The sequence below is a fragment of the Dendrobates tinctorius genome, unplaced genomic scaffold (genome assembly GCF_039654945.1).
Source record: "Dendrobates tinctorius isolate UK_male_01 unplaced genomic scaffold, ASM3965494v1 ptg000039l, whole genome shotgun sequence".
NCBI classification, from domain to species: Eukaryota; Metazoa; Chordata; class Amphibia; order Anura; family Dendrobatidae; genus Dendrobates; species Dendrobates tinctorius.
In genome coordinates this window covers 26,947,231-26,962,661 of record NW_027361707.1, presented here as the reverse complement: position 1 = coordinate 26,962,661, position 15,431 = coordinate 26,947,231, and the positions used below count along the sequence as shown (strand labels likewise).

The following is a 15,431-nucleotide window of genomic DNA, read 5'->3' as shown; positions in this document are numbered from 1 at the left end:
TTTTTGGTCAGACCTCATCTGGAATACTGTGTCCAGTTTTGGGCGCCACATTTTAAAAAAGAGATCAACAAACTGGAGCAAGTTCAGAAAAGAGCGACCAAAATGGTGACCGGTCTGCAAACCCTGTCTGAGGAAAGGTTGCAGAATTTGGGAATATTTATCTTGCAAAAGAGAAGACTGAGAGGAGACTTAATAGCTGTCTACAAATATCTCAAGGGCTGTCACATTGTAGAAGGATCATCTTTATTCTCATTTGCACAAGGAAAGACTAGAAGCAATGGGATGAAACTGAATGGGAGGAGACACAGATTAGATATTAGAAAAAACTTTTTGACAGTTAGAGTGATCAATGAGTGGAATAAACTGCCACGAGAGGTGGTGAGTTCTCCTTCAATAGAAGTCTTCAAACAGAGGCTGGACAGACATCTGTCTGGGATGATTTAGCAAATCCTGCTTTGAGCAGAGGGTTGGACCAGATGGCCCAGGAGGTCCCTTCCAACTCTACCATTCTATGATGCAGAAATGTCTGAAGCAAAATATTTAAAGGTTTTGAACTTTATGAAAAAGAAAAAATATGCCTAAGCACTAACAGGCAGGTAGTTGCTTACCTACCTGCCTGTTGTGCATAGCACCGCTCTTCCTCAACACAGAGCGGTGACAGACCGCTGTTGCTGGAGATTCAGCTGGCTCTGTTGACATCATGTCGACAATGGAGGCTTCTTTTCCGCTCTACTCTGTTAACAGAGTGGGACTTCCAACGATTGACAGCCGGATTCCCGCTACCTAACTGGTGGAGACAACTGTCAATCAGAATGACATTAGACGTCACGCCCCGTCATGTCAGCTAGAGGCAGCTGAATCTCTGGCAGCAGCGGTCTGTGACCGTTTTGAGCCAGGGAAAAAATGGCACCGTGCACAACTGGCAGGTAGGTGGCAACTGAGGTGTGTTTTTCAAATCCACAGCATGTCAATCTCTCTTGTGGGTACGCTGAGCTTTCTGTGCAGGTTTTGCCCATAGACTTGCATTAGATATGGAAAATCCGCAGGTAAAAGATGCACATGCGTTTTTAGTACGTGTCCGCGGCAGAAGCACATCGAAAACACATATAATCTGCACCTACGTATCTCAATAATGTTCAGTGAAAACAAAATACCTAAAAGTTTTAAAAACAAGGCAGCTATATTTAAAGAATGACACACCAGAGGCAAAAAACGCAGCGTCAAATGGTAAAAATGCATGTTTAAAAACGCACACCAAAGTGCAATGAAAAAACACAAGTAACCTAATGTAAATAATAGGTGCAGAAATGGTGCAGAAATACTGCAACATCAAAAACTCACCAACAGCTCATCGTCTGAATGCTGCCTCATAACCTGCTGTGTGATACTCCTCTGCCAGAAGAGCAGGCAGCTTGGATGTCGCGCACACCACACCAGTCATTTGCTCAACCTACAGAAATCAATGGCATCCTTGACCTAATTGCTTCCAAAATAGGTTTGGAAAACTTACTATAAAAAGATCCATACACAGGATTGTGCCGCCATGGGGTACAAGTCTGCAGTCAGCTTATGTGCTCTGTAAGGATTCTCCAGAGGCGGACAAGCGCATGACCTCAAATATGTGATTTGCACACATGAGGTCACCTGCCAACTAGACGTGTCCTGGCTTTGCTAAAAACAAATATATTGAATGAGACTGGACAAATCTAGTCTGAATGTGGCCTGAAGTCACGAACCCACCCGCGTAACCCAAAGCTGGGCAACCTCTTCAAAGTAGTCTTGGCTGAACTCAACGCTTTTAGTGGGCCTGGCCAACTATTTAATCTGCATGTCTTCTCCAATGATAAGTAATGAGGAAAGAAGGGTTTGGTGTGCTTATAGTACCCAATCCTTTGGTTCATACACCGCCTCCAGGGGTGACTGGTAGTGACTTACTCCATTCTCCCTATTCAACGCACAAACATAGTGTGTATATATACTGTTTATATGTATAAAGAGTCGTAAAACGTCACAGTACAATGAAAGAGGGGTATATTCTAGTTTAGATATACAGTGGGTACAGAAAGTATTCAGACCCCTTTAAATTTTTTACTCTTTGTTTCATTGCAGCCATTTGGTAAAGTTAAAAAAGTTCATTTTTTTCTCATTAATGTACACTCTGCACCCCATCTTGACTGAAAAAAAACAGAAATGCAAAATTTTTTGCAAATTTATTAAAAAAGAAAAACAGAAGTATCACATGATCATAAGTATTCAGACACTTTGCTCAGACACTCATATGTAAGTCACATGCTTGTCCATTTCCTTGTGATCCTCCTTGAGATGGTTCTACGCCTTCATTGGAATCCAGCTGTGTCTAATTAAACTGATAGGACCTGATTTGTAAAGACACACACCTGTCTATATAAGACCTCACAGCTCACAGTGCATGTCAGACCAAATGAGAATCATGAGGTCAAAGGAACTGGCCCAGGAGCTCAGAGACAGAATTGTGGCAAGGCACAGATCTGGCCAAGATTTCCTTAGTAACTATGGCGATTTTTGATACCTTTGTAGTAATTCCATCACCTGTACAATACTAAGGAAATCCTGAACATGATCTGTTGGGGGCAGTGAGGAATGGAGTTTGGGAAACACTAATATAGATGGAAAGGATGACTGCAAACACATCCATTAAACATTTTTTGGGCACTATCCACCCATCTGAAAGAGACAGATATTTGTTATAAATCAGCCGGGGCGCATTAGCGTTCACCTTTCATTTCCTGTCACCCACGTATTTGCAAGGCGAGATTTATCTAACTAAGACTGATGACATGTTATCGTCAGCATAATGAAGGATAATGCTTGGCACAGGATTGAGAAATAGTGTTTATTTATTCTCTAATCATTATAATTAAGACCTGAAAATTAATATAGATTGAACGTCTTCTCATTTGGCCGAGTCGCCCCTGTTTCCCGAGCTGTCTACATTTCCTTCCAATTTCTAATGAATTTTTTTTTTTTCTCGAGTTGGAACTGTTTATAATTAACGCCTTCTAACCTGGCACAAGTGTACTGATGAGGCAAGGAAATTAGAGACATTTTAGAGAAGCTGGGAACTTGTCTCATTTTGTAATTGCTCTTACCTAAGGGGGATAAGAGCTTTATCCAAATCAAAGTTTTTCCAGAAGTTTAAACTGTCTATTAGAGCAAAACTTAGGTTCTTAAATGGATTGTTAAGTGTGTTCTTAAATACCATATTTATGGAATGAAGGGCTTGAAGCGTTCAGTAAAAAAAAACTTTTTCTAGAAGGCGCTAGTACATGGTAGTATACTTCAGCCGAGCTGCAATTGTAGAAACATCTTTCTTCTAGTCTTGGACACCCCTTAGTTAAGAGAGTTCTCATATTAACCCCTTTGTGCATATGGACGTAACTGTATGTTTATGTTAGGGTGACCGTGTATGGAGGGGACTCAGCTCTGAGCCCACTGTACATGCGGCTGATGCTGGCATCTGGCTCTGATAGTGGCATTTAAATGATGTCACAACTTGTGAGAGCGCTTGCTGGATCCCATTGTCGCTCCATGACAGCAACACAGGGCTCCAATGGGTTACATTGCCAGCAGAGAGTCTAAGCTTGAAAGGAGACCAAGACTTTGGGTCCCGTTACACATAGTGACGCTCCTGCGATCCCGACGATACGACCTGGTAGGGATCGCTGGTGCGTCGCTACATGGTCGCTAGTAAGCTGCCAAACAGGCAGATCTACTCAACGACGCAGAAACGATACGGCGATCTGTATAACGACCTCGGCAGTCGTTGGTACCTTGTCACACAGCAGCTATTCTGACGACTCACGCCTGCGTCCCTGAGTTCTGCGTCACCAACGAGGTCGCTCGTCGGCATCAAACACAGCGATGCACGCTGGCCAGCGGGACGCCAATGATCAAAAAATGACCCAGGACATTCGAGCACGATCAGCGATATCCAGCGGAGGGGCCGGTCGCCAGTATGTGTCACACGTAGCGAAATCGCAGGCGAGGTCGCTGTTGCGTCACAAAATCTGTGACATTTCAGCAATCTCGCTATCAATCTCGTTATGTGAGACGGGGCCTTTATACTGTATACTGCAATTCTTGCTATGCAGCATATAGTACAAGTGATCGGATGATAGGACAACCCTTATGGGGGACCAACAAATGAAGTGAAAACAAAGTTTAATCATAGAAAAAAATATAAAAATTCAAATTAACCTACTTTTATTCCATTAAAAAGAACGAAAGTAATAAAAAATTCACATACGCAGTAATTGACGTGTTCATAAAAAAATCAAAACGCCAAAATTGAGGGGTTTTTTTTATCTCTACTCCTCCCTAAAAAAAAAACAATAAAAAGCGAGCCTACAATGTACGTAGCCTAAAATGGCATCAATGAAAACATCAGTTAAAGCCCTCAAAAAACAAATCCTTATACAGCTACATTGAGGAAGTGGTGATGGCCAACTCACTGAATGAATTTAAGAAAGGAATGGATGCTTTTCTTGTGAGTAACAGTATAGAAGGTTACAAATAACAGAATATTATAGGTAGATGGTTGACCCAGCTTAGGGGAAGGAACTTTTTTCCCTATGGAGAAAATTGGCTTCTACTCTGTGGGTTTTTTGCCTTCCCCAGGATCAACAATGCAGAACAGCTGCACTAAAAATAGTCTGAACTAGATGGACATAAGGTCTTCCTTCAGCCTTCAAAACTATGTTACTATCTTATTGATGGAAAAGTAAAAACCATACAGCTATCAGAAATGGCAACCCAAAATTATTTTTGGGGGTTTACAAATTTTATCTTTTTCACAACAAATAAAAAAAAGAATATGGAAATTTAGTCTTACCTGGTCCTGGAAGGGCTTGAGGTGGCCCATTGATTTCAATAACAGAGGAATTGTGCAATTTCTCATCTACCCTGTGATGGCGCTGCGGGGTAATTTAACACTTGCTGCCAGGTTTCCCTACTGATTACATATAATCACTATAGATCCCTTCTGTGAGACACCCTGTGATCAGCATAATGAAAGGGGGCAGACCCTCATTGGACTTGAGACTCAATTCCCCTTATTCATAAAATTGTGAGTTACCACTACTATCATGCAACCTATGCTTTCCCTAAAACGGAAAAAGTTGGGGTCAACTGCGAGAAAACCAAGAATTTTGTGTGGGAATTCTAGTATAAATTTGTCACATTTTTTTTTTCCCCAAAAGAGAAACTTTAAATACACGATTTTACCTTGACCATTGTGTGGCCTAAAGTTTCCATGTAACATAGTAACATAGTAATTAAGGTTGAAGGGAGACTTTAAGTCCATCTAGTTCAACCCATATCCTATCCTAACTTGCCCTAACATGTTGATCCAGAGTAAGGCAAAAAAAAACCCATGTGGCAAACTGTAGCCCTATAATATCAGAGTGAACTACATGGACTGCCGGTTAGCTGTACCTTAGGGAAAGGAGGTGTCCGCTTTGGCTGAGCAGACGAAAGTGGACAATCGTTTTAAGATTTCCATGTAGATGTGTAAGTATTTCTCAGTTGTTTTTTTACTCTTTCAAGCCAAGCCACCAAGTTAGAGAAGTATTCTTCTCTAAAAAACCATAGCCATTGCCCAGACTTTGGTGGATGATGGAGGTTTGTAATGCACAAAATCTATCAGTAAACTTGTGCAAAATTCATGGAATCGTACAAGTGCAGATGAAAGTTTGATAGCATGTTGACATTTGTGCTTGTGCGGGTCATGGACATCCAGAAAACTAGCCAATGCCTACTGTGATTCCAAAAGGGTGGCCCGAGTTTACTGATGGATGTGTCAAATAAATATTCTCATGCAAAGCTTATGGAGGAAAGTTCAACTTGATGGACCTAGGTCTTGAGTCAGACTTTATAGGAAGAGACAGGTGTACTCCGGAAAGTCATAAAAGGTATTACTGAGAACTTTCACATTTTTTTATTATTATTTTTATGGAGTCACACTGCGCATGCGCTATTTTTTTGGGCACTTGTGCATTTGAACATGCACAGTGTGATCTGTTGTGAGCTCTCTTGATCTGACTTTTGAGGCAAGGCTCCCTCTGGTGGATACTGCTGGTAGTGGTGCTGGTCAACATGATGTTAACCCAACAGCTGCAGAAGATAACTGCAGAAGATAATTGGAGGAGTGGTGGTAGTGACTGGGACTACATAAGCGAGCCGACTTCTCTCAGTGACTGCCGGTGATACTCCTTTCTTTGCTTACTGAGGATTTCTGTCTCCTGCCTGATCCTGCATTTTTTCAGCTAAGTGTCATTTGCTAAATCCTTTGCATCTGTTTTTGCCTTGCTGTCAGGGGTCAGCTTGCTCCCCCTGGGGCTGCTGGCTCCTGCCCTGTATTTTTGTATCTTGTGTTTGTTTGCTCAGTCCCCTGCTGTATTAGCCTGTTGTTAGCCGCCAGTTCACACCTGAGTGCTGATATAGTGGGGGCGAGGTTGTTCAAACCTCAGTATTTTTGTACATCAGTCGTGTTGGATTTATTAGGGTTTTTGCATGATTGCAGACAGTGCCTTTTCTGTCCTGTCCTATCTAGTCAGTGTGGGCCCCATCATTTGCTCAGTCTATTTTCTATTGTCTGTGTTTGTGCTTCATCTTGTCTCACCGACAATATATGTTTGGGGGCTGTCTATTCCTTTGAGGATCTGCTCCAGTGCAGTTTAGATTTCACCTTTATGTCTTTAGGCTTAGTTAGTCCTCCGGCTGTGACGAGGCGTCTAGGGCAATGTAGGAACGCTCCACGGCTACTGCTAGTTGTGTTAAGATCAGGGGTCTGCAATGCACTGAGAGACCAACCTCTCTGGTGTTCTGGTGGCATAGCCTATTGCGCTCTCCTCCTCGGTGACCCATTCATAGCAGTGATCCCATGCATGCTGCACGAGATTACTGATGGATGTGTCACATCCCAGGTCTCTCCATCAGCAGCCATTCTTTGAGCAGGAGCAACAGGGCTGCCGTCGGGGAAGACTGTGCTAAGTTGCTTGGCTGGAGTAGCAAAATAACGAAGAACTGCTAATTACAGAATACTTTTCTACCTATATGTCAAGATCATATATAGCATACAGAAGCATACAGTCTAGATCACGTGAAGTCATTATTTCCCTCTACTCCTCTTTGGTCAGACCTCATCTGGAATATTGTGTCCAGTTTTGGGCACCACATTTTAAAAAAGACATCAACAAACTGGAGCAAGTTCAGAAAAGAGCGACCAGAATGGTGACCGGTCTGCAAACCCTGTCTTATGAGGAAAGGTTGCAGGATTTGGGAATGTTTAGTTTGCAAAAGAGAAGACTGAGAGGAGACTTAATAGCTGTCTACAAATATCTAAAGGGCTGTCACATTGTAGAAGGATCAACTTTATTCTCATTTGCACAAGGAAAGACTAGAAGCAATGGGATGAAACTGAATGGGAGGAGACACAGATTAGATATTAGAAAAAACTTTTTGACAGTTAGAGTGATCAATGAGTGGAACAGGCTGCCACGAGAAGTGGTGAGTTCTCCTTCAATGGAAGTCTTCAAACAGAGGCTGGACAGACATCTGACTGGGATGATTTAGCGAATCCTGCTTTGAGCAGGGGGTTGGACCAGATGGCCCAGGAGGTCCCTTCCAACTCTACGATTCTATGATTCTATGATTCTATGATTTTACAAAATAGATATTTCTAATGGATCAGTAGACAGGTGAAAACAAGTTATCACCTATCCACAGGTTAGGTACAAGCACCAATTGGCAAAATGGGAAACTTTTATCCCCTAGAAGAATGGAGCATCAGTACATAAACTCGATGCCGCTCTTATTCGTTCCCTATGGACTACTAAGGGCTGCACTTGGCTTCTTCCAGCAGTCTCATTTAAAATGAATGGAGTATTGTCGGCATTTGACCTACCGCCCCATTTTATAACGGGGATAAAAGTGTCCTATTGGAGATAAAAAGTTTCCATTCTTCTACAACAGAGTTTTCCCATATCTAAAAGAAATTTCTCAACTCTATAGCGAAAAGGTAACTATCTAAAAAAAAAAACTAACCAAAGTTTTCCCTGCAGTATACATTAAGGAAAGTAAATTACTGCCATTGATTTCGAATTACAACTTTCTGCTACTAAATTAAGCATTTACTAAAGTTTTTTCCCCCAAAAGAGTTGTTCTTTTAAGCAATTTATTCAAGTTCTAAAAATGTCTCACTTTTCTTTTTCCCACTCTCCTTTACTTTTCACAACCTGCAGGCAGACAAATCTAATGGATGTTTTTTTATACATTGTAGCACATTCTGCTACTTATTTCTCTAACTTTTTTTGTGCATTTTAGTTAAAAATGGTAGAAATTCACACATTGGAGTATATACAAGAACAGTTTATTTCTAGAAATGCCGGCATCAAGGTTCTCAAGGGATCTTTTATTTCACGCTTAATTTCTCAGTATATTTAAAGTGTGGTTTATATTTTTCTATTTTTTTAAATGTCATCAAGAAAGAGGAACATATGTTCTCTGTATTTTCCAATCAACTTGGATCTACCTCTGGCTTTCGCTTGAAAAAAAAACTGTGTGTGAAACAAAGCTTAGAGCACATTCCTTTTTCTGATACAGAACTCTAAAACTTCACCATAGGAAAATATTTAAAGCACCACTCCAGTGCATTTTTTTCAGTGCTGGAGTGATGCTTTAAATCAAGTCTTCTGCCCCTGGTCATAAACTTACCCTCCAGGGTCTTCCCCGTTTTTCACTGCCGTGCCGATCCCGCGGCACCATCTTTTGACAGTAGCTTCTGACAGGCCGGACGTCACAAGCTCTAAATACAAGTCTATGAGAGCTGGAACGGTGCCAGAACAAGGATCTCATAGATTTGTACTGAAAAGTGACCTCCGTGTACCTCCATAAAACACCAGTGCTGCGCGACAGGTCACTTTTCACCAGAGACCGATGGGAGCGGCAGCGAAAACATATGAAAAAGCCAGAAGGTGAGTATGAGTTAGGGGGCAGGGGAATTACGTTTAAAGCACCACTCCAGCAGTGCAATATAAAAAAACAACAACGCTGGAGTGGTGCTTTAAGCTCTCTTTATTGGTGACTGTATGCAAGCCAGATGTGTATCATTGAAAGTGAACCCGCCACATTGTGCAAAAAGTCTGATCTTTCCGCAGCATGTTACAGAACAGAAGAAGCTGACCAGATTGATATAAAGGTTGCGGAACAAAAATCAAAATATCTAATATGCTTAGCAGTCAAGGAGTTGGTCCTAATCAGTAGTTTTGGGATTTGGGGATTTGCATCAGAAAAAAGATTATTAGTAAAAAATAATGGTAAAACAAAAAGTGCTCATGATCACAGAACATTCAGAGCAAACACTAACCAGTTTTTGAGGAACTTTGAGTTTTTGAAGAGGATTTGTCGAGATTCCGCTCAGTATATGTTCTGATAAAGCCTCAAAAAATGGTGTGTGCACAAAACCTTAGGGTGGAATCACATAGTTTTATTAGAGGTGGAAAAATCTGACCTAATTTTCAAGAGAAATCCACTTTAAGGTATGTACACACAACAGCTTTTTCAGGGGGATTCCTCTCCAAAAACCACCTGAAAAAGCTCCAACAGAATGATCAAAATAATGAACATATTCATTTCTATGTAAAAACGACTTACTGGTCATATGTTCAATCTTTTGAGCATCTTCTAATCATTTCAGTTTTCCAAAGATGCCAAGTGGTTAAAAGAAATGAGTGGATCATTCTTCATTTCCGCTCCATACTTTTTGATAGAAGTCAATGGGAAGGTTCAAAAGATGCCCAATTGTCTTTTTTTTTAACATTTTGCCAGCATATTTGCTTGAAAAACTGCTAGCAGTTTCTTCATGGAATGAAGTTACAAATGATCTGAAAATGCCAGGACAAAAGATGCCACAAAAATGCTTAAAAAAGCTACCGATGGGCAAAAACATTTAAAAACAATTTAAGAAATGCCCCCCCAAAAAATGCTAAAGAAGACATTTCAAGAAAAAAACACCGGTATTTGAAAAATTTGGTGGGTTTGCCTGCCTGAAAAAGACATTGTGTGCACATACCCATCGGAACTTGTATGGTTTTTAGAAGAGGTTTTCATTTCAGTTTCATGTTTGATCCAATTTTTGTAGCACTTTTTTAGCAGAATTTTGAACTCTTGGTCATGTTTTACATGTTAAAGAAGCAACAAGACTTGTTTTCATTCTTCATCTAAAAATTCCTCACTGTATGAACAGCAATGTGGTTTTCACATTGAAATAATTGAGCTATGTGCACACAACGTCTTTTAAAATAAAGCGAACCTATCAAATTTTTTAAGCAGATGTTTTAGGAAAACTGTAGATTTTTTTTTCCTGAAGCTTGTTTTTTTTTTCAGTTGTTTCCTGAACGTTTTTCCAATGGTTTTGACAGTTTATGGAGGAATATTTTTTTTACGTCTGTTATACGATCGTTTTTTGGTATAAGAAGCCCGAATTTTTTTTTTTTTAAGCACAAATGATGGCAAAAATGCTTCAAAACATCCAGGCATCTTTTGAGCTTTCCCAGTGACTTGTAAACTTGTATTGTAAAGTTCAGAACTTCTTCCAAATCGAAAATTCCTAAGGAATGGTCAGGTCACAAGTTTTTTTTTTAAAGGTTTTTCAGGCGGAATCTGTCATGTGCAAATAGTTCTAGGAAACTTATTCAAAGATTACTCTCATCAAATATCAATAGCCACTTACATAAGAACAATGTTCCAATGACATATTTGTATCTCTTCTTAAAATAAAGAAAAAACCTACAGACTGAATTTTGTCTTTTTTTCAGGAGGTGGTGCTACCAGATACGCTCAGATAGACATTGCCGCGACAGAGACGGCACACAAAGTTGGGTCTCAGCACGCTCAGTCCAGAGAAGAACGTTTACAAGAGCTGGAGCAGAAAAGGAAAGGAAATCAGCAATGATCAATCTTGGCGTATCATTGAAAAGCTGTTGGTTCTAGTTCTTGGGTGGAAACTTAGGTGACTCAATAGGGTCCATTGGGCATGATGAACTCCTGGGACTTTTTTTCAAGTCAGATGGTCAGCCTGGTGTGACTTTTTTTGAAAGGACTGGATTAAATGTTGCTCGATGGAACAAGGGTCATTCCAAAACTGATATTGCCTCTTGGAGACATAACAGTCTGAAGTGTCTGGTCATAGTGGTGCCCTTTAAATCTTGAGGTGGAATGAAACAAAAATGATCTATAGATACCTGTATATTCACAATGATATTTTTTTCCTTCCTTGAACATGTCATATAGTTTTGTATGCGTAGGAAATCTAGGTATTTATTTCTTCCTGTTACTTAGTATTATTATTATTTAATTTTATTTGCATATCATTTTATACATGAAGGTTTTCTGCAACATACCTCCTCAGTTTTATTGTCTTACACATAGGACTTTTTTTGTTATTTACAAAGCAAAACACAAATGACTTTAGTTTTGCTGTTTTCAATAAAGGAAAATTCCAGTTAAAAAATGGATGTAGGTTATTACATAGGGTTTGACATTGTAAAGGCTTTATGCTTCCTGTATGCATTGACACAGTATGGTTTTTACATTGTAGCAGGTTGTGACTTTTAGAAATTATACATAAAGCTGAATTACGTCACCCATACATTTGTTCTGTATCTATACCTAGTGGTGTAATCTTAAAGAGGTTGTCCACTACTTTAACATTGATGACCTATCCCTAGGATAGATCATCAATGTCTGATCAGTGGAGGTGCGACACCGGGAACTCCCTGCTGATCAGCTGTTTCAGGTGTCGTTGGCAGCAGAAAGAACTGCTCAGTTACCGAGCTGCACAGCACTGCTTCGTCAACTCTATAGTGGCTTCAAACCGATAGGGGACGGACGTGCAGGACCTGGCTGTGGCCACTATTCATTAGACTGCCGCAACGCCATGAACAGCAGATCAGTGCAGTAGCTGGGTGTCGCAACCCCATTAATCAGACATTGATGACCTAGCCTAAGGACAATCTCTTTAAACTCTTGGTTCCCAATGCAAAATCCATACCAGGGTGCCCCACCTACTGTGATCATAGTTGGAAACATTATAAAATAACTCTTCGAGGCGCTTTCACAAGTTGTGGTCTGTCAAGATGTAGAGCAAGGTTTGTTAGAATGCACAAGTAACATGACTGTTATAATACTTACAGATAATACTTACAGATATTCCCTGTATAATGTCCTTGATATAAGGACCCTACAGAGAGGACAGAGTTAGGGGATCACCCACACCAACAATCTCAGATACATTTGGCTGGTAAAGCTTAATGTTTAATAAGGACTGGATAACCCTTTTATTCAAGATCAGAAAGAGAAATATTTCTAGATCTTGGATCCCAAAATTCAAACCCTAAACCATAATTCAGAACCCAGACGACTTTCTATATTTTAGACCAGACCACAACCAGACCAGAATCCATAATCAGTCTAAAGGCCACAACCTATAATCTGAATTCACACCAGAACCCCAAATTAGGTCCCAGACTGGAACCCATAACCATAACCCAGACTTGTCCTAATAACCAGACCAGAAGTGGTAATCAGTCCCCAGATCAGCACACATCATCAGACTACAGACCACAACCAATATTCAAACCTCAGACCAGAACCCATAACCATACCCCAGACTAAAACCCATAATCAGACCCAAGATTAGAACTCATAATCATAACTAAAACTAATTGACATAACCAGACTTCAGACCAGAACCCATAATAAGATTCTAGACCAGAACCCTTAATCAAACCACAGACCAGTCCAAATAATCAGACTTTAGACCAGAACCCACAAACAGAACCCAGACCAATTCCCATAATCAGACCTCAGACAAGAACCCATAATCAAATCCCAGAGAATATTCCCATGATCAGTCCCCATGATCAGACCTCAGACCAGAACTCATAATCAGACTCTAAACCAAACCCCTTAAATCAGAACATATAAGACCAGAAAACAGCCCCCATAGTTCAGAACCAATAAACAGACCCAAGATCAACCCCATCTAATTACACACTTATCCTTGATCCTGGCTCCTCATTAGCATCTTTGGCCTTTCTTCAACTTAAGCCTCTGGCCCGCATAACAATGTTATGTTCACCAACATCCAGATCCAGAGATGTTGGAAGCAAAGAGAAGTGAGTACGTAGAGGAGTATGGTCCATATGATGACTCAAAACCAATAGCCGAAAGGTTTTTTGGGTAGTCTGTCCATGGGGCATGAGCTTAAGCCATTACACCTGGTTCAGATTTTGCACTGGAGCCCTGGTGCTATCCATTATTCCCCTGCTTTTCTTTGTGAACGCCTTAAGTTATAGATGCAGACAGTCCACTAACAACTAAGCTCTGGTCTGGGAAAAATAAAAAAAAGCATTGTAATTGGTCTTGATGCATTATGGCAGAGCAAAAAAAAAAAATCTAAAAAATATTTATAAATTTTAACTCAACATTTTTCAATCCCAAAGGAGCCCTATTCCTAAGAAAACCTGATAACTGGAGTTTTCCTTTAATGTCACATTTCCTGGGGCATTTATGTACAGTGTTGGTATTTGGTACATTTTTATCAGTTCTTTTTGAGTATACATGCCTTTATAATGCTGGACGCAGGAGGCGGTTTTCTGCTGTGTCACAGTCTTGCATGTATGTATATACCGTAATACTCAGATAACATATTATTTACTGTGATATAAGGAATGTAATATATAACCAAATATAAAACACTAAAAAATAGAAGGTTTTGCGGAAATAAAATCCTAAAATGGGATGTATATGAAACGTGTGCAATATTCTAAGTATTTTTTATTTTAATTTGCACATTTACAACCTGATTTATTTGTTTTATGGACATTTACATGTACTAAGGTTGAACAACTTTTTCCTTATAATGTATAAAATGCAATAATTTTGTATGAACAGTGAAATTGGTTTCCTGTAGCAGTCCAGAAAATGCAGGATGGCTGGAAATGAACACATTTCCTTTTACAACACGTCTTTTATTGAATAGCGGTTACCAAGAAAATCATACAGGCATTGATTTCCCTTATTCACTATTACTAAAACGCCCAATAAAACTTTACTGGCAAAATTATGATTGTCTATCAGTTTTATTTCATTATTTAGATTTTTACTTATTCAATTCTATAACATTAATGAGAGTGAGCAGAAAATTACAGATTAAAACCTATATCAGTGCCCCCAATTATATTCCATGAGTGCATTAAAGGGAATCTGTCACCCCATTTTCAGACTATCAGCTGCTGGCACCGCCATCAGGGGCTTATCTACAGCATTCTGTAATGCTGTAGATAAGCCCCCCGACGTAACCTGAAAGAGAAGAAAAACGAGTTATATTATACTCACCCAGGTGTGGTTCGGGTCCGGAGGGTGTCGCGATCCGGTCCGGCGCCTCCCATCTTCTAGCAGTGACATCCTCTTCTTTGCTTCCCGTCGCGGCTCCGGTGCAGGCGTACTTTATCTGCCCTGCTGAGGGCAGAGTAAAGTACTGCAGTGCGCAGGCACCGGACCTCTCTGACCTGGTCCGGCGCCTGCGCACTGCAGTACTCAGCTCTGCCCTCAACAAGGCAGAAAAAGTACGCCTGTGCAGGAACCGCAGCAGAAGTAAGAAGGAGGACGGCATCGCTAGAAGGTGGGAGGCGCCGGACTGGACCGCGACGCCCTCATGACCCGAACTGGACCCGGACCGCCCCTGGGTGAGTATAATATAACTCGTTTTTCTTCTCTTTCACGTTACATCTGGGGCTTATCTACAGCATTACAGAATGCTGTAGATAAGCCCCTGATGGCGGTGCCGGCAGCTGATAGTCCAAAAATGGGGTGACAGATTCCCTTTAATGCATAAGATCCCTAAATATCCAACTACGGTAATAAAGTAAATGTAGGACTGGGAGGAGGGAGATGCAGCTGCAAGTTTTCTTTGTGTGCTGTGAGAGGGGAGGAGAAGCAGCAATGTCATCTGATTGGATGTACAACACATGACACTAGTAAGGGACCACTTTCTCAGCAAGCATGCAGGGAAAATCAGGTGACATGACAAATTACTAACAGGATGTAGCAGTCATAGGATTGGAGTGACACGAGACAAAATGCTTGATGGCAGGAATCAGATGGAAAAAATGGAATAAGATAATAGTTAGACACAGTATGAGTTTCTATACCACTGGAACGGGAACCAAAAGACCACAGGAAAAAGTCAGACTGCCACCTAAAGGGGAATATCGGGATGAAGCAGCATGAAAGCATAGGTAAGGGAATACATCCAAAAGTGGGGACCTTACCTGAGCTGCATCCTTCTAAAACTCCCCTTAACACCTTTATGACATGGCGATTTTTGTTTT

At 40.6% G+C, this 15,431-nt stretch overlaps 1 protein-coding gene across 1 annotated transcript in view; it reads left to right on the top strand.

The window, feature by feature from the left end:
• The window catches only part of DOK7 (docking protein 7), a 187,640-nt gene extending 173,561 nt beyond the window's left edge, over positions 1–14,079 (top strand). The window contains exon 11 of the mRNA XM_073574565.1: positions 10,854–14,079. Within this exon, the coding sequence (XP_073430666.1) occupies positions 10,854–10,990 (137 nt within the window). The 3' untranslated portion in view covers positions 10,991–14,079. The remainder of the gene's footprint in view (positions 1–10,853) is intronic.
• The last annotated feature ends 1,352 nt before the right edge of the window (positions 14,080–15,431 follow it).